At 51.8% G+C, this 18,328-nt stretch overlaps 1 protein-coding gene across 5 annotated transcripts in view; it reads left to right on the top strand.

Moving 5' to 3' along the window:
• The first annotated feature begins 1,058 nt into the window (after positions 1-1,058).
• RALGAPA1 (Ral GTPase activating protein catalytic subunit alpha 1) overlaps positions 1,059-18,328 on the top strand; it is a 371,616-nt gene continuing 354,346 nt past the window's right edge. For all 5 annotated transcript variants that reach the window (XM_075330777.1, XM_075330774.1, XM_075330775.1 and 2 more), the window contains exon 1: positions 1,059-1,349. In XM_075330777.1, the coding sequence (XP_075186892.1) occupies positions 1,244-1,349 (106 nt within the window). In that variant the 5' untranslated portion in view covers positions 1,059-1,243. The remainder of the gene's footprint in view (positions 1,350-18,328) is intronic.

Below are 18,328 nucleotides of genomic sequence, written 5' to 3'. Positions count from 1 at the left end.
TAGGACCCGAGAATGAATGAGGACCAGAGAAAAGGACCTGAGAATGAATGAGGACCTGAGAATAGGACCTAAGAGTGAATGCGGACTTGAGAATAGGGCTCAAGAATGAACGAGGACCTGAGAATAGGACCCGAGAATGAATGAGGACCTGAGAATAGGACCCGAGAATGAATGAGGACCTGAGAATAGGACCCGAGAATGAATGAGGACCTGAGAATAGGACCCGAGAATAAATGAGGACCTGAGAATAGGACCCGAGAATGAATGAGGACCTGAGAATGAATGAGGACCTGAGAATGAATGAGGACCTGAGAATGAATGAGGACCTGAGAATAGGACCTAAGAGTGAATGAGGACCTGAGAATAGGACCTAAGAGTGAATGAGGACCTGAGAATAGGACCTGAGAGTAGGACCTGTTCCGATTCCTATGGACGCGGATGTTTTTAAAACTGATGTGTGCATGAATCAATGAAACTGGGTCCATGCTCCGCACAAGAAAACAGCGGACAGCACAAGGACTCCTACATCAGGTATGTAGCCGAAGACCATGCTCACACTAAGGGGTTTTTTTTTAGTTAATCTGCTCCAAAATCCTCCTAAGCAAAGCATCAAAAACGCTTGGAAAACTCTTCCTCTTCTGAGCACAAGCCACTTTGCTGTTCATGTGAGGTTTTGACAAAAACCCTGTGGAATAAGAGCAGCTCCTGATAGAATCCGCTTCACACTGGGCATTGTCCAATCCAAAGGCTGCAAAACAACAAAAAAACAACACTTCAGCAAAAAAAAAAAAAAAAAATCTTTTAAAACCTCTTTTGTGAGACGAGACCATTGATTTGAAGGTGTGTGATCCAGGTGAGAGCGCAGTGGCCTGGATTTTCATGTGTGCAGCAGACATGGCTGCTCTGTGCCCGTACAGACTGTGCGTTTCCAGGAGCCCCCATTCTCTGACTCAAGCAGGAATCCACCTCGTATATATACATTTTGGACACGAGGTGGCAGCAGCGTGCGGGGACCTGCTCGGCGCTCGATTGCTTTGTTATGCTGGAGTCAGACGGGGGCGGCCATGTTGGATGTATCTGTGTAACCTGCTGCTGTCAGAGCGGGGACACCCGCACCCCTCCCATCCTATCCCCGGGACCGGGGCAGTCCGTGTCCTCTGCTCGGGACGCCCGAATATACCGTTACCTGGAGGGGAGACACCCGGGGCTGGGCCGGGGCGTCCTCCTCCTCCTCTCATCCGGGATGTTCTCTAAAAAAACTCACGGGGATGTGAAGAAATCAACCCAAAAAGTGCTGGACCCCAAGAAGGACGTCCTGACCCGGCTGAAGCATCTGAGGATCGTGATCGGTGAGAAGAAGGGGGATGGAGTGTCTGTGAGGGGGGACATGGGGGATGGGGTGTGTGTGTGTGTGTGAGGGGGGACATGGGGAATGGGGTGTGTGTGAGGGGATGACATGGGGAATGGGGTGTGTGTGAGGGGATGACATGGGGAATGGGGTGTGTGTGTGTGAGGGGGGGATGGGGTGTGTGTGTGTGAGGGGGACATGGGGGATGGGGTGTGTGTGTGTGTGTGAGGGGGACATGGGGGATGGGGTGTGTGTGTGTGTGTGAGGGGGACATGGGGGATGGGGTGTGTGTGTGTGAGGGGGACATGGGGGATGGGGGGTGTGTGTGTGTGAGGGGGACATGGGGGATGGGGATGGAGTGTGTGGGATGGGGTGTGTGTGTGTGTGTGTGAGGGGGACATGGGGGATGGGGTGTGTGTGTGAGGGGGACATGGGGGATGGGGTGTGTGTGTGAGGGGGACATGGGGGATGGGGTGTGTGTGTGAGGGGGACATGGGGGATGGGGGGTGTGTGTGTGTGAGGGGGACATGGGGGATGGGGGGTGTGTGTGTGTGAGGGGGACATGGGGGATGGGGGGTGTGTGTGTGTGAGGGGGACATGGGGGATGGGGGGTGTGTGTGTGTGAGGGGGACATGGGGGATGGGGGGTGTGTGTGTGTGAGGGGGACATGGGGGATGGGGGGTGTGTGTGTGTGAGGGGGACATGGGGGATGGGGGGTGTGTGTGTGTGAGGGGGACATGGGGGATGGGGGGTGTGTGTGTGTGAGGGGGACATGGGGGATGGGGGGTGTGTGTGTGTGAGGGGGACATGGGGGATGGGGGGTGTGTGTGTGTGAGGGGGACATGGGGGATGGGGGGTGTGTGTGTGTGAGGGGGACATGGGGGATGGGGGGTGTGTGTGTGTGAGGGGGACATGGGGGATGGGGGGTGTGTGTGTGTGAGGGGGACATGGGGGATGGGGGGTGTGTGTGTGTGAGGGGGACATGGGGGATGGGGGGTGTGTGTGTGTGAGGGGGACATGGGGGATGGGGGGTGTGTGTGTGTGAGGGGGACATGGGGGATGGGGGGTGTGTGTGTGTGAGGGGGACATGGGGGATGGGGGGTGTGTGTGTGTGAGGGGGACATGGGGGATGGGGGGTGTGTGTGTGTGAGGGGGACATGGGGGATGGGGGGTGTGTGTGTGTGAGGGGGACATGGGGGATGGGGGGTGTGTGTGTGTGAGGGGGACATGGGGGATGGGGGGTGTGTGTGTGTGAGGGGGACATGGGGGATGGGGGGTGTGTGTGTGTGAGGGGGACATGGGGGATGGGGGGTGTGTGTGTGTGAGGGGGACATGGGGGATGGGGGGTGTGTGTGTGAGGGGGACATGGGGGATGGGGTGTGTGTGTGTGAGGGGGACATGGGGGATGGGGGGTGTGTGTGTGAGGGGGACATGGGGGATGGGGTGTGTGTGTGTGAGGGGGACATGGGGGATGGGGTGTGTGTGTGTGAGGGGGACATGGGGGATGGGGTGTGTGTGTGAGGGGGACATGGGGGATGGGGTGTGTGTGTGTGAGGGGGACATGGGGGATGGGGTGTGTGTGTGTGTGAGGGGGACATGGGGGATGGGGTGTGTGTGTGTGAGGGGGACATGGGGGATGGGGTGTGTGTGTGTGTGAGGGGGACATGGGGGATGGGGTGTGTGTGTGTGAGGGGGACATGGGGGATGGGGTGTGTGTGTGTGTGTGAGGGGGACATGGGGGATGGGGTGTGTGTGTGTGTGTGAGGGGGACATGGGGGATGGGGTGTGTGTGTGTGTGAGGGGGACATGGGGGATGGGGTGTGTGTGTGTGTGAGGGGGACATGGGGGATGGGGTGTGTGTGTGTGTGAGGGGGACATGGGGGATGGGGTGTGTGTGTGTGTGAGGGGGACATGGGGGATGGGGTGTGTGTGTGTGTGAGGGGGACATGGGGGATGGGGTGTGTGTGTGTGTGAGGGGGACATGGGGGATGGGGTGTGTGTGTGTGTGAGGGGGACATGGGGGATGGGGTGTGTGTGTGTGAGGGGGACATGGGGGATGGGGTGTGTGTGTGTGAGGGGGACATGGGGGATGGGGTGTGTGTGATGGGGGATGGGGTGTGTGTGTGTGAGGGGGACATGGGGGATGGGGTGTGTGTGTGTGTGTGAGGGGGACATGGGGGATGGGGTGTGTGTGTGTGTGAGGGGGACATGGGGGATGGGGTGTGTGTGTGTGTGAGGGGGACATGGGGGATGGGGTGTGTGTGTGAGGGGGACATGGGGGATGGGGTGTGTGTGTGTGTGAGGGGGACATGGGGGATGGGGTGTGTGTGTGAGGGGGACATGGGGGATGGGGTGTGTGTGTGTGAGGGGGACATGGGGGATGGGGTGTGTGTGTGTGAGGGGGACATGGGGGATGGGGTGTGTGTGTGTGAGGGGGACATGGGGGATGGGGTGTGTGTGTGTGAGGGGGACATGGGGGATGGGGTGTGTGTGTGTGAGGGGGACATGGGGGATGGGGTGTGTGTGTGTGTGAGGGGGACATGGGGGATGGGGTGTGTGTGTGAGGGGGACATGGGGGATGGGGTGTGTGTGTGTGTGAGGGGGACATGGGGGATGGGGTGTGTGTGTGTGAGGGGGACATGGGGGATGGGGTGTGTGTGTGTGAGGGGGACATGGGGGATGGGGTGTGTGTGTGTGAGGGGGACATGGGGGATGGGGTGTGTGTGTGTGAGGGGGACATGGGGGATGGGGTGTGTGTGTGAGGGGGACATGGGGGATGGGGTGTGTGTGTGTGAGGGGGACATGGGGGATGGGGTGTGTGCGTGAGGGGGACATGGGGGATGGGGTGTGCGTGAGGGGGAACATGGGGATGGGGTGTGTGCGTGAGGGGGAACATGGGGGATGGGGTGTGTGCGTGAGGGGGAACATGGGGGATGGGGTGTGTGCGTGAGGGGGAACATGGGGGATGGGGTGTGTGCGTGAGGGGGGGATGGGGTGTGTGCGTGAGGGGGAACATGGGGATGGGGTGTGTGCATGAGGGGGAACATGGGGGATGGGGTGTGTGCGTGAGGGGGGGATGGGGTGTGTGCGTGAGGGGGGGATGGGGTGTGTGCGTGAGGGGGAACATGGGGGATGGGGTGTGTGCATGAGGGGGAACATGGGGGATGGGGTGTGTGCGTGAGGGGGGGATGGGGTGTGTGCGTGAGGGGGGACATGGGGGATGGGGTGTGTGCGTGAGGGGGAACATGGGGGATGGGGTGTGTGCGTGAGGGGGGAACGTGAGGATTGGGGTCGACCAGGGACTACAATGAGCCGAGTCCTGAATCTTCTGTTAGCTTCCGGTCAGACAGCAGACAGCACTGATCACACTGCCCGTATTATGTACACAGCTCCCTTGTTCCCTTGCAGGAGCTTTCCGTAGTCGTCAGGTGTGATCGGCTGTTTTCTGGTCTGTGTATGGGGGTGTAGAGGTGTTACCGCCTCTGGCGTCAGTGTTTTACCCTTTCGGCAGACGCCATGGACCTCCGACTCCTTGGCTGCATTTTGCTGGTTTATGGATCCTATAGGATCAGTCACCGACTTAAAGGGTTTTTTCAGGAATTGGAGAAACGTGTCTGACAGCTGAAAACTGAATATAACAAAAAGATATGCCACACCCGCCTGATGGTATCGAACTTGCACTGCCGTAGACCCCAGTAGATTTTGTTTATGTCCCTTAGTGATGACCTCACATCCACCCACATGACCCAGTACAGCCAATCACTGTCTTCATGTCCATACAACCATCAGTGGTGAGGCCAGTGATTGGCTGTAGAGATCAGATGGATGGATGTGATGTCATCACTGCCGGGAGGTGGCCATAGTGCTGCTGGGGGCCAGAGTTAGTGGCCTTCGTGCTGCTGGGGGCCAGAGTTAGTGGCCTTCGTGCTGCTGGGGGCCAGAGTTAGTGGCCTTCGTGCTGCTGGGGGCCAGAGTTAGTGGCCTTCGTGCTGCTGGGGGCCAGAGTTAGTGGCCTTCGTGCTGCTGGGGGCCAGAGTTAGTGGCCTTCGTGCTGCTGGGGGCCAGAGTTAGTGGCCTTCGTGCTGCTGGGGGCCAGAGTTAGTGGCCTTCGTGCTGCTGGGGGCCAGAGTTAGTGGCCTTCGTGCTGCTGGGGGCCAGAGTTAGTGGCCTTCGTGCTGCTGGGGGCCAGAGTTAGTGGCCTTCGTGCTGCTGGGGGCCAGAGTTAGTGGCCTTCGTGCTGCTGGGGGCCAGAGTTAGTGGCCTTCGTGCTGCTGGGGGCCAGAGTTAGTGGCCTTCGTGCTGCTGGGGGCCAGAGTTAGTGGCCTTCGTGCTGCTGGGGGCCAGAGTTAGTGGCCTTCGTGCTGCTGGGGGCCAGAGTTAGTGGCCTTCGTGCTGCTGGGGGCCAGAGTTAGTGGCCTTCGTGCTGCTGGGGGCCAGAGTTAGTGGCCTTCGCGCTGCTGGGGGCCAGAGTTAGTGGCCTTCGCGCTGCTGGGGGCCAGAGTTAGTGGCCTTCGCGCTGCTGGGGGCCAGAGTTAGTGGCCTTCGCGCTGCTGGGGGCCAGAGTTAGTGGCCTTCGCGCTGCTGGGGGCCAGAGTTAGTGGCCTTCGCGCTGCTGGGGGCCAGAGTTAGTGGCCTTCGCGCTGCTGGGGGCCAGAGTTAGTGGCCTTCGCGCTGCTGGGGGCCAGAGTTAGTGGCCTTCGCGCTGCTGGGGGCCAGAGTTAGTGGCCTTCGCGCTGCTGGGGGCCAGAGTTAGTGGCCTTCGCGCTGCTGGGGGCCAGAGTTAGTGGCCTTCGCGCTGCTGGGGGCCAGAGTTAGTGGCCTTCGCGCTGCTGGGGGCCAGAGTTAGTGGCCTTCGCGCTGCTGGGGGCCAGAGTTAGTGGCCTTCGCGCTGCTGGGGGCCAGAGTTAGTGGCCTTCGCGCTGCTGGGGGCCAGAGTTAGTGGCCTTCGCGCTGCTGGGGGCCAGAGTTAGTGGCCTTCGCGCTGCTGGGGGCCAGAGTTAGTGGCCTTCGCGCTGCTGGGGGCCAGAGTTAGTGGCCTTCGCGCTGCTGGGGGCCAGAGTTAGTGGCCTTCGCGCTGCTGGGGGCCAGAGTTAGTGGCCTTCGCGCTGCTGGGGGCCAGAGTTAGTGGCCTTCGCGCTGCTGGGGGCCAGAGTTAGTGGCCTTCGCGCTGCTGGGGGCCAGAGTTAGTGGCCTTCGCGCTGCTGGGGGCCAGAGTTAGTGGCCTTCGCGCTGCTGGGGGCCAGAGTTAGTGGCCTTCGCGCTGCTGGGGGCCAGAGTTAGTGGCCTTCGCGCTGCTGGGGGCCAGAGTTAGTGGCCTTCGCGCTGCTGGGGGCCAGAGTTAGTGGCCTTCGCGCTGCTGGGGGCCAGAGTTAGTGGCCTTCGCGCTGCTGGGGGCCAGAGTTAGTGGCCTTCGCGCTGCTGGGGGCCAGAGTTAGTGGCCTTCGCGCTGCTGGGGGCCAGAGTTAGTGGCCTTCGCGCTGCTGGGGGCCAGAGTTAGTGGCCTTCGCGCTGCTGGGGGCCAGAGTTAGTGGCCTTCGCGCTGCTGGGGGCCAGAGTTAGTGGCCTTCGCGCTGCTGGGGGCCAGAGTTAGTGGCCTTTGCGCTGCTGGGGGCCAGAGTTAGTGGCCTTCGCGCTGCTGGGGGCCAGTGTTGGTTTTCTTTCTGTGCAGGTTGTCATATTGTGCAGGAAATGTGACGCTATATTATTCTGTGGTTTTTGTAATTTCGTCTATTTCTGGAAACATTTTGATGAACAATTTGATCCTTTGCAAAATTTAGTAGGTAAGAAAGTTTTATCAGAAGTGTGGGGGCGAACATAAGGGGATCTATGATCACCCCCCTGTGCCTGGGTCACATGTGGCTGGACTGCAGGATATCATTGATCACCCCGTGTGTTCAGGTCATGCATGGATGGACTGCAGGATATCTAAGAGGGGCTGCTGATAAGTCTTTGGCTTTACCCAGAAAGAAACGAGATAGGAGGATGAAACTTTCCATTTATTCCACATACTCTCCACTGATGTCGCACACTTCTTACATCGGTATTCCAAGTTCTGTAAGCCTGGCAAAAAGAAGGATTTCGGTTGTGCCTCAAACCAGGCATCTGTAGCAGCCATGGCATCAGAAATGGTGTGAAATTTGGTACCCTTGAGGTGTTTCTTCAGGTTTGGAAACAGATGATAGTCGTAGGGAGATAGGTCTGGTGAATACGGTGGGTGGTCAACCAGCTGGAAGCCCGGCTCTGCCAGTTTTGCCGTGGTCGCTTGTGCAGTGTGAGCGGATGTATTGTCTTGCAGGAACAAGATTCCTTTGGACAGCTTGCCGCACCTTTTGGCCTTCAGAGCTGCCTTCAATTGGTCCGAAAAGTTCAATGTAATACCTTGCATTAATGGTGGAACCCTTTTGAAGGTAGTCCACTAGCAGCACACCCTCCTTATCCCTGAACACAGACACCATCACCTTAGTGGCTGATTTTTGAGCCCTGAACTCCTTTGGATGAGAACCACTGTGCCTCCACTCTTCTGACTGCTCCTTGTTTCCAGGGTCATACAAATAAATCCAGGTCTCATCTATAGTGACCAGTCGATACAGTTTCAAAACGCTGACAAATGGCCTGGGAAGTTGTCACTCGCTGCTTCTCTGATCTGTTGTCAGACATTTGGGGACCCACTTTGCAGAAGCTTCCTCATATCCAAATGTTCATGGATAATGACACAAACACATTCTAGGAAATCCCCATGATGTCTGCTATTGCTTTAGCTGAAATTCGTGGATTCTCCAGTATGAGGTTGTGCGCAGCATCGACGATCTCCGGAACAACAACCACTCTTGGTCGTCCAGGACATTCCTCATCATTGGGGCTGAAGTGGCCAGTTTTAAATTTGGCAACCCAGTTCTATGTCTGCAACATATCGCCATGAATATCCTTCACAGACTTTCCTTGCAGAAACAAGAATTTTATCCCTCCTCTGCTCTCAGTTGCTGTGAATATCGCATTAGACTCCGCCATTTTGTTTCCCGCGTGCGTAGAACACTGTTGCCATAAGCAACAAACACAACATTTTGAAAACATATATTACACACAAGGCTTTCATGTGATGTAACACTCGTTACCATAGAAACAAAAAAAAATCACAAAGCCAAAGACTTATCAGCAGCCCCTCGTATGATCACCCCGTGTGTCCAGATTTCAGGATATCAATGATAAATCCCAAATGTCAGGGTCCTTTGTGGCTAGTCTTCAGGATATCTATGATTATCTTGTGTTGGGTCAGCATGTGGCCGAGCTGCGGGATGTCTGTGAGCACCCGATATATTGAGGTCCAGTGTGGTTGGACTTAAAGGGAACCTGTCACCAGAATTTTCGCAATTAAACTAAAAGAATCCCCTTCTGCAGCTCCTGGGCTGCATTCTAGAAAGGTTCCTCTTGCTACTGGCCCCCCTTTCACACCTAAATAACAACTTTATAAAATATTACCTTTTGCTATGGTAATGAGGTTTGCTGGCCCCGGGGGCGGGCTGTATTTCGTCAGTTATCCCCCCCTCCTGCCGCTGTTCGCCGTCCCCCAGTGTTCATTTACATAGATGAGGCCGCCGCCCTCATGTTCCGCAGTGCTCCAGAAGTCTCGCGCATGCGCAGTGGCACTATCACAGGCCTGAGCATTGTGCAAATCGCGAGCGCCGGTGATGTTATTGCGCAGGCGTGAGATTATGAGCGGCGCTGTGAATGTTATCACCAGCGTCATCCAAGCACCTGTCCATAATCTCGTGCCCGCGCTTTTCCTTCTGCCTCCACCATTATGCGCTAGCGCTGGCCATATCATCCACGTCACCTATTACTGCGGACACGAGATTATGGGCGGGCACTTGGATGACGCTGGTGATGACATTCACAGCGCCGGCCATAATCTCGCGCCTGCGCAATAACATCACCAGCGCTTGCAATTTGCACAGTGCTCAGTCCCTCGATAGTGCCACTGCGCATGCGCAAGACTTCAGGAGCACTGTGGAACATGTGGGCGGCGGCCTCATCTATGTAAATGAACACAGGGGGACGGCGAACAGCGTCAGGAGGGGGGATAACGGACGGAATACAGCCCGCCCACCGGGCCAGCAAACCTCATTAGCATAGCAAAAGTTAATATTTTATAAAGTTGTTATTTAGGTCTGAAAGGGGCCAGTAGCAAGAGGAACCTTTCTAGCTGCAGAAGGGGAGTCTTTTAGTTTCATAGCGAAAATTCTGGTGACAGGTTCCCTTTAATGATTTATGTGATCAGCCCATATGTTGGCCTGTGTGTGGCCGGATTACAGAACATCAGAAAATCACCTATTATTTAATCAGGTTTTTGTTTTAAATGTTACATATTGTTACCACCCCCCTCCCCCCAACCTCCGATATCACAATCTGTACTTAAAATAGAAATAACACTTGTCCGCTGGGGATTTTTAGAGTCTAACTTCCTGTTGTTACAGGAAACAACACATGTATGCGGCCACAATGGTCAGATCCCGACCCTATCTTTTGTATTAAAGTGTCTAATGAGCGTGGTCATTGTGAAGGGAGGGTCAGATGTGACATCACCTATTGTGATTGATGGATCCTGTGTTATCCGCTGTGTTGCATATCAGTGATGGTAATCCTGCCTCTGATGATAAGGAGACTGCTGAAAACTTTTCCTCAAAGGAGCGGATGTATCATTCTAAATAAAAATCCTTTTTGTTTTTATTAATAAAGCTCGTGAGATGAAACATAACAGTGCCAAAAGGTTACACAAAATCCAGATGTAGACAATGGGTCATTTTGTGATGATACGTTCCCTTTTAAAGATGGCACCAAACGTAATGGGGAATGTGGGAATGAGCCGTCGTCATCTCCCGCACAGACCACACCATCGTGATGACAAGGGCTAGAACAAAGTGCCTTTATGTGGGATAATGGGAACGTGTCCTCCCGGAGAGAACCGGTAGAGCAGAGTCTTATGGAAATGGGAGACTGCTGCATTATTAATCCCCTTCATTTTCCCCGAGCCGGTCCCTGTGTGACACGTCAGCCTGACTTATGGAGGTGTCAGCACAGCCGGAGCCATGATCCCGAGTCTACGGCACGGCTGTGACTGTCACACTGCTCCCGCGACCGTCCATTCACTTCCGGGGCCGCTCATTACCTTCATTACATATGCACTGCTTTCCCCACCTTCTGGCCATCCTGGCGTCTGTGATTGGTTGCAGTCAGACACTCCCCCAGCCTGTGTGCCAGCGTCTGCCTGCAACCAATCACAGGCGCTGTATGCGGGTCTATATCATACAGTAAAAATAAATAAATTATTTGGCGTAGGGCCTCCCCATATCCCAGCACAGATAAAGCATATGGCTGCAGGCTAAAGTCTAGGAGGAACTGCATGCGACTTTTTTAATTATTTCAATAAATATTTTATAAAAACAGTGTGCAGCCCACCCCCCTCCCCCATCAATTTTGATACCCAGCCAAGATAAAGCACGACAGCCAGGGGCTGGTGTTCTCAGGCTGTGGAGACTCATGTTTTTTTGGGCCGCCTCCCGCCTAAATATAGCAGCCTGCAACTGCCCAGAATTGTTGCATCTATTATATGCAACAGTCCCGGAATGTTTCCTGACTCTTCCCGATTTGCCCTGGTGTGGTGGCAATTGGGGTAATAAGGGGTTAATAACAGCCCACAGCTGCCATTAAGCCTTAGATTAGTAATGAAGAGGGTTTATGAGACATCCCCCATTACTAATCTGTAAGCGAAAGTAAATATATACAAACACCGAAAAAAATATTTAAAGTAAAATACAAAAAACACCCTCTTTATTAACCCCCCAAACACCCCTGCAGATTGAACCCCTGCCATAGGGATACCAGATGTACGTGTAACATTATCGTGTTTTGGAAATACGTATGTGAATTAATTGCAATTAATCTCAATCTATATAACAAGTAGAAATGTTGCCGTTTGCACACTGTCCACTGGGGCTTTTTTAGCCTCTAATGTCCTTTTAGTTGCAGGAAACAACGCATGTCCATAGCCACAATGGTTAGAGACAACACTATCTTTTGTACTGAAGCATCTATTGAGTGTGTGCAAAGATCATTGGGAAGGGAAGGGGGGGAGCAGGGTCAACGGTAAGGTCGTTTGTTGTGATTGGGGGATCCGGTGTTATCAGCAGTGTTACCTGTCATTGTAATCCGTTACCTGTCATTGTAATCCTGCCTCTGATGATAAGGAGCCTGCTGAAAACTCTACCTGAAAGCTTATCTTACACATTGAAACAGGAAAACCCCTTTAATTATGGGACAAACGTTGTTGCTCCATAGGCTTAGAGGCCCCCCAAAAATATGTTTACAGCACGACCTACTGACTATCTGCAGTGCTGTTGTCGTGACATCACCGCTGCAGCCGATCAACCAATACTGGTCTTGAGATTTTGGAGCAATAGTCTTTAAAACCAGACAACCCCCTTTTAAAGAATAATTGTTATTTTTCTAATTTCTTCCAATGATTCTGGCTCCTTTTGCTCTTTTCTATTTGTTGCTGACCTTGATTCTGCTTTGATGGATATTTTGGTGAAGATCGAAAACAGTGATTCAGTAATGTGATGTTATTAGCAGCAACATCGGCCGTGTGAAGTGCTGGGGTGCGGAAACCCTCAGCTACCGCCCTAAATGTGTTCCCCACCTCATTTGATGGAGGGCTGGGTATAGGTTCGCTGTTAGTATTGTGCGGACCCGGACTGGAAAATCCGGATCCGCACGGTTTCAGCGGTAGATCTGGGTCCGACCCGGATGCGGGATTCCGGGTGCACAATCCAAATTCGGCAATAATTGTTTCTCCCTCTCTCTCGCGCTCCCTCTCTCTCGCGCTCCCTCTCTCTCGCGCTCCCTCTCTCTCGCGCTCCCTCTCTCTCGCGCTCCCTCTCTCTCGCGCTCCCTCTCTCTCGCGCTCCCTCTCTCTCGCGCTCCCTCTCTCTCGCGCTCCCTCTCTCTCGCGCTCCCTCTCTCTCGCGCTCCCTCTCTCTCGCGCTCCCTCTCTCTCGCGCTCCCTCTCTCTCGCGCTCCCTCTCTCGCGCGCTCCCTCTCTCTCGCGCTCCCTCTCTCGCGCGCTCCCTCTCTCTCTCGCGCGCTCCCTCTCTCTCTCGCGCGCTCCCTCTCTCTCTCGCGCGCTCCCTCTCTCTCTCGCGCGCTCCCTCTCTCTCTCGCGCGCTCCCTCTCTCTCTCGCGCGCTCCCTCTCTCTCTCGCGCGCTCCCTCTCTCTCTCGCGCGCTCCCTCTCTCTCTCGCGCGCTCCCTCTCTCTCTCGCGCGCTCCCTCTCTCTCTCGCGCGCTCCCTCTCTCTCTCGCTCCCTCTCTCTCTCGCGCGCTCCCTCTCTCGCGCGCTCCCTCTCTCTCTCGCTCCCTCTCTCTCTCGCGCGCTCCCTCTCTCTCTCGCGCGCTCCCTCTCTCTCTCGCGCGCTCCCTCTCTCTCTCGCGCGCTCGCTCTCTCTCTCGCGCGCTCGCTCGCTCGTCCCGGATTGTGCTCCACATTGACATATATTGGGCCGGATTCCGGATCGGATCCGGACTTCCTTGTCAACCCACCACTGATCTGCCGGACCCGGATTATTAGCAATCTGCTCAACTCTCTTCGCTGTCGGTACCCTTTGGAATATTGTCTTATTGCTCTACAAAGTGTTTCCTGCATCTATGCAGACTTGTGTGCCTCCGTTTTGCAAAAATTTGGGTTGTAAAAGTCTACACGCCACTTAAAAGCTGCAATCAGCCTGCTCATACGGGATGCTCCATGTATAGAGGCTGCTGTGATCCGCCGTCCGCCCCGTGGGCAGCGCCGCCGTGTCCTCCTTGTTCTTGCTGACAGCTTGGCTCCACTCCCAGTTCTCTCTTAAATATAATTAGCGAACAAAGGAAACTGTGCAGTGATGGGCCGCATCCTCCGCTGCGACGCTCAGCGGTAAATATTTATCACCCACTATGGCGCGGCGGATATCTGCAGATCTTCCAGTGCGAGGTGCCGGCTCCTGCGCCACGCCACGCACAGTCTGATCACATCTTCATTGGAAGCGCAGTTTCCTCTTTACAGTGATGGACACATTGCGTTTCCTGCCGGCGCTGATATGTTTGCCGTATGTAACCACTGTTATCTTCAAATATTTTTTTTATATAGTGCTAACATATTCCACAGCGCTTTACATATATTGGCAACACTGTCCCCATTGGGGCTCACAATCTAAAGCCCCTATCTGTATGTCTTTGGAGTGTGGAGGAAACCGGAGTGCCCGGAGGAAACCCACACAACCACGGGGAGAACATACAAACTCCTTGCAGATGGTGTCCTTGGTGGGATTTGAACCCAGGACCCCAGCGCTGCAAGACTGCAATGCTAACCACTGAGCCACCGTACAGTGCTAACCACTGAGCCACCTTAAGACTGCAGTGCTAACCACTGAGCCACCGTACAGTGCTAACCACTGAGCCACAACAAGACTGCAGTGTTAACCACTGAGCCACCATACAGTGCTAACCACTGAGCCACAACAAGACTGCAGTGTTAACCACTGAGCCACAGTGCTGCCCCTTCTTCTTCTCCAATCTCCTCTGCCCATTTTACGGTCATACCGGACACATCGTGCCAATCTGTTGTCAGCCCTGCCTCTTCTCTCTGATGCCTTTTTATTTCTCCGGCTAATTTATTACTTATAGGATGATATTTTTGTGTTGATAAATAAAAATAACTTTACAGGAGCGCTAGTGGTTGCCATATTTCCCTTTTTGGTTTTTTTTTACCCTCCTTGCCCCTCTTTTTTTTTTTTTTTCCTTTTAATTTTTCCCTGCTTTTTTTTCATTTATTCCCCCCCTTTTTTTTGTACCACTTTTTTCTATTTTTTCTTTCTCCCTGCATTATCCCCTTTTTCCCTTTCTCTTGTACTTTTTTTTTTCCCCTTTTTGCTTTTTATTTTTTCTTTATTTATACCCCTCCCTTTTCCCGATTTTTCTTTGTTCTTTTTCCAGTTTATTTTCCTTTTTTACTTTTTTTAATCTTAATTCCTTTTTCCCCACTTTTTTCCTTCCACCTTCCATTTTACTCCATTTTTTCATTTCTCCCCCCTTTTTTCCTTTTTTTTTTGCCCTTCCCCTTTTTTTTCTTCCCCTTTTATTCCATACTTTTATTCTGCTTTTTTTCCTCTTTATTTCTATCCCCCCCATTTTCCCCTGTCCCCCTATTTTTTACTTGTTCACTTTTTTCCCGTCCCCTGTTTCCCTCCTTTTATTCCATGTTTTTTTCCCCTTTTTTTTTTTTCCTCCTGCTTTCTCCATTTTTTTTTCCCTCTTTATTCTCTCTCCACCCCCATTTTTCTTCTCACCTCCCTTTGTTCCTTTTCCCACCCCACCCCCTTTAACCCATATTTTTTTTTCTCCTGCTTTCTCCATTTCTTTTTTCCTTTCTCTCACTCCGCCCCCATTTCCCCCCCTCCTCTTGTTCCTTTTCCCCTTTTTCTCTCTCCTATTTCCCCCTTTTTAATCTTTTTTTTTCTCCTGCTTTTTTCCTTTTTTTTTTTTTTCCCTGCTCCTTTTTCTTTCCTCTTTTTTTTTTTTTTTTTTTTTTTTTTCCCCTCTTCCCGTTTTATTCCATATTCTTTTACACTTTTTATTCCCTTTTTATTCCCTTTTTGCCTACTTTTTTTCCCGTGTCTTTTTTTTCCGCCCTCCCTTTTCCCAGTTATCCTTTTTCTCTTTTTCCTTTCCCCTCCTCTTCTATAACTGTTTACTAGTAAGAATAAGGCCTATGGGCTCAGGATCCGTCACAATCTGTCAAATGACAGATTCCAGCAACGGATCCGTCTTTTAGTAACCGAGCATGCTCAGATGTGTAAATTCCTTCCTGGTCATAAAAAGTCTTTCTTTCTCGCTCTCTATTTATCTTTCTTTCTCTTTCTTTTTCTCTTTCTCTTTCTTTCTCTCTCTTTTTCTCTTTCTCTCTCTCTCTCTTTTTTTCTCTTTTTTTCTCTTTTTTTCTCTTTTTTTCTCTTTTTTTCTCTTTTTTTCTCTTTTTTTCTCTTTTTTTCTCTTTTTTTCTTTTTTTTCTCTTTTTTTCTCTTTTTTTCTCTTTTTTTTCTCTTTTTTTCTCTTTTTTTCTCTTTTTTTCTCTTTTTTTCTCTTTTTTTCTCTTTTTTTCTCTTTTTTTCTCTTTTTTTTCTCTTTTTTTCTCTTTTTTTCTCTTTTTTTCTCTTTTTTTCTCTTTTTTTTTCTTTTTTTCTCTTTTTTTCTCTTTTTTTCTCTTTCTCTTTCTTTCTCTTTCTTTCTCTTTTTTCTTTCTCTCTTTTTTTCTTTCTCTTTCTTTCTTTCTTTCTTTCTTTCCTGCTCTTTCCTGCTCTTTCCTGCTCTCTTTCCTGCTCTCTTTCCTGCTCTCTTTCCTGCTCTCTTTCCTGCTCTCTTTCCTGCTCTCTTCCTGCTCTCTTTCCTGCTCTCTTTCCTGCTCTCTTTCCTGCTCTCTTCCTGCTCTCTTTCCTGCTCTCTTTCCTGCTCTCTTTCCTGCTCTCTTTCCTGCTCTCTTTCCTGCTCTCTTTCCTGCTCTCTTTCCTGCTCTCTTTCCTGCTCTCTTTCCTGCTCTCTTCTGCTCTCTTTCCTGCTCTCTTTCCTGCTCTCTTTCCTGCTCTCTTCCTGCTCTCTTTCCTGCTCTCTTTCCTGCTCTCTTTCCTGCTCTCTTTCCTGCTCTCTTCCTGCTCTCTTTCCTGCTCTCTTTCCTGCTCTCTTTCCTGCTCTCTTTCTGCTCTCTTTCCTGCTCTCTTTCCTGCTCTCTTTCCTGCTCTTCTGCTCTCTTTCCTGCTCTCTTTCCTGCTCTCTTCCTGCTCTCTTTCCTGCTCTCTTTCCTGCTCTCTTTCTGCTCTCTTTCCTGCTCTCTTTCCTGCTCTCTTTCCTGCTCTCTTTCCTGCTCTCTTTCCTGCTCTCTTTCTGCTCTCTTTCCTGCTCTCTTTCCTGCTCTCTTTCCTGCTCTCTTTCCTGCTCTCTTTCCTGCTCTCTTTCCTGCTCTCTTTCCTGCTCTCTTTCCTGCTCTCTTTCCTGCTCTCTTTCCTGCTCTCTTTCCTGCTCTCTTTCCTGCTCTCTTTCCTGCTCTCTTTCCTGCTCTCTTTCCTGCTCTCTTTCCTGCTCTTTCCTGCTCTCTTTCCTGCTCTCTTTCCTGCTCTCTTTCCTGCTCTCTTTCCTGCTCTCTTTCCTGCTCTCTTTCCTTGCTCTCTTTCCTGCTCTCTTTCCTGCTCTCTTTCCTGCTCTCTTTCTGCTCTCTTTCCTGCTCTCTTTCCTGCTCTCTCTTCTTTCTCCTCTTCTCCTGCTCTCTTTCTCTCTTTCTCTCTCTCTTTCTCTCTTTCTCTCTCTCTTTCTCTCTTTCTCTCTCTCTTTCTCTCTTTCTCTCTTTCTCTCTTTCTCTCTTTCTCTCTTTCTTCTTTCTTTCTCTCTTTCTTTCTTTCTCTCTTTCTTTCTTTCTCCTCTTTCTTTCTTTCTCTCTTTCTTTCTTTCTCTCTTTCTTTCTTTCTCTCTTTCTTTCTTTCTCTCTTTCTTTCTTTCTCTCTTTCTTTCTTTCTCTCTTTCTTTCTCTCTTTCTCTTTCGCGCCCTCTTTCGCCCTTGTCTGGGATGGGTTCATATAGCTTTTCAATAATTTGCAAACTAAGCCAACTATTAGGAGGTGACAGAAGTCCCATAGTCGGGATACAAGACGCCCCTCTATGTCTGAGGATGGCAGTGTTCGTATGGCGGTGTACAATCTGGCAGCCTTGGGCAGTGTCTTGTGTTTTACCATTGTGCCGGAGCTGATGCGGCAGGAAATTCGGACATTGCAGCAGCTTGATAGCAATAGATTTGGCTTGAAACTCAAAGTGATCAATGGTCGTTCAAAGGTGATCAATGCTGGATCGGGGGCGGTCCGGCCTCCGGGACCACCACTCGCAGCATGATGGCAAATAATAGTAGATTGGACTGCTGAGCGGACCGGTGTCCACTATCGGCAGTGCCAAAATCTCTGATTGGAACAGCATGCATTGCCGCAGCTCCGTTCTGGGGGTCCCGGCGGCTGTATAGTCACTGATCCGCTTATATGCTTCAGGATTAAATACCCCATTAGCTCACCAGGCCTATGGAAATCCTCCTAATAGCCAGGACTTTGCCTCTTTCCCCACACACAGGGCAGTCCTGGCACTCGGTGTGACCTGGCACCAGGGTGCAGCATTAGTGCCTCGGCTCAATGGTCGCCATGTGGTGTAATTTTCGCGATTGTGTCCTTTGAATGGTTTCCAGAGAATGGATTTTCTATCGTTTGATGAAGAAATCCCAGGATTTGATGTCTGATCTCTTTCAACAGGAGGCCGGACTGTAGCTGGCGGTTTTGGAAGAATACTGTGTGCTATGTGGCATTGCTCCAAAGCATATAAACCCCTGGATATTTGCATGTATGTGCTCTAAAAATACCATTACTGGGAGCCATGAAATAATAGGCCCGAAGCCTGGAAGAGAATTTCCACTATGTATGATCTTGCTTTTTTTTCTTTAAGTTCCAAACCCTGGGCTGGGTAATGTCATAATATCACTTTCCACATAGAAATGGAGCACTGTACATCGTAAAAGTCTTCGTATTCTGGTCACTGTGTAACGGATGCCAAATTTTATGGCAGATTTGTGTGATGGGCACATGGTGTTGTCTGTACCTTGCTGATACTGCTATAGACATTGTGGTCTTCAATCTGTGTCAGGATGGGCCGGGGGGACCAATCTGAGCAACTTTTTCTTGCAGCTTGTTTAACCCCCCCCCCCATCTCTGTGTAGATGATGTAAAATTAGATGTGCATTGGATTTAAAAAGTATACACACCCTGTTAAAATGCCAGGTTGTGGTTAGTTGTGTTCAGATTTAGTCAGTAGGGATGAGCGAACCTGAAAAGTACCGTTTGGGATTCATACCAGAGACTGGGTGTCCAGGGCTTGA

The sequence above is a fragment of the Anomaloglossus baeobatrachus genome, chromosome 12, assembly GCF_048569485.1.
Source record: "Anomaloglossus baeobatrachus isolate aAnoBae1 chromosome 12, aAnoBae1.hap1, whole genome shotgun sequence".
Taxonomy (NCBI): domain Eukaryota; kingdom Metazoa; phylum Chordata; class Amphibia; order Anura; family Aromobatidae; genus Anomaloglossus; species Anomaloglossus baeobatrachus.
The sequence above is the reverse complement of the archived record's forward strand: the minus strand, read 5'-3'. Positions and strand labels throughout refer to the sequence as shown.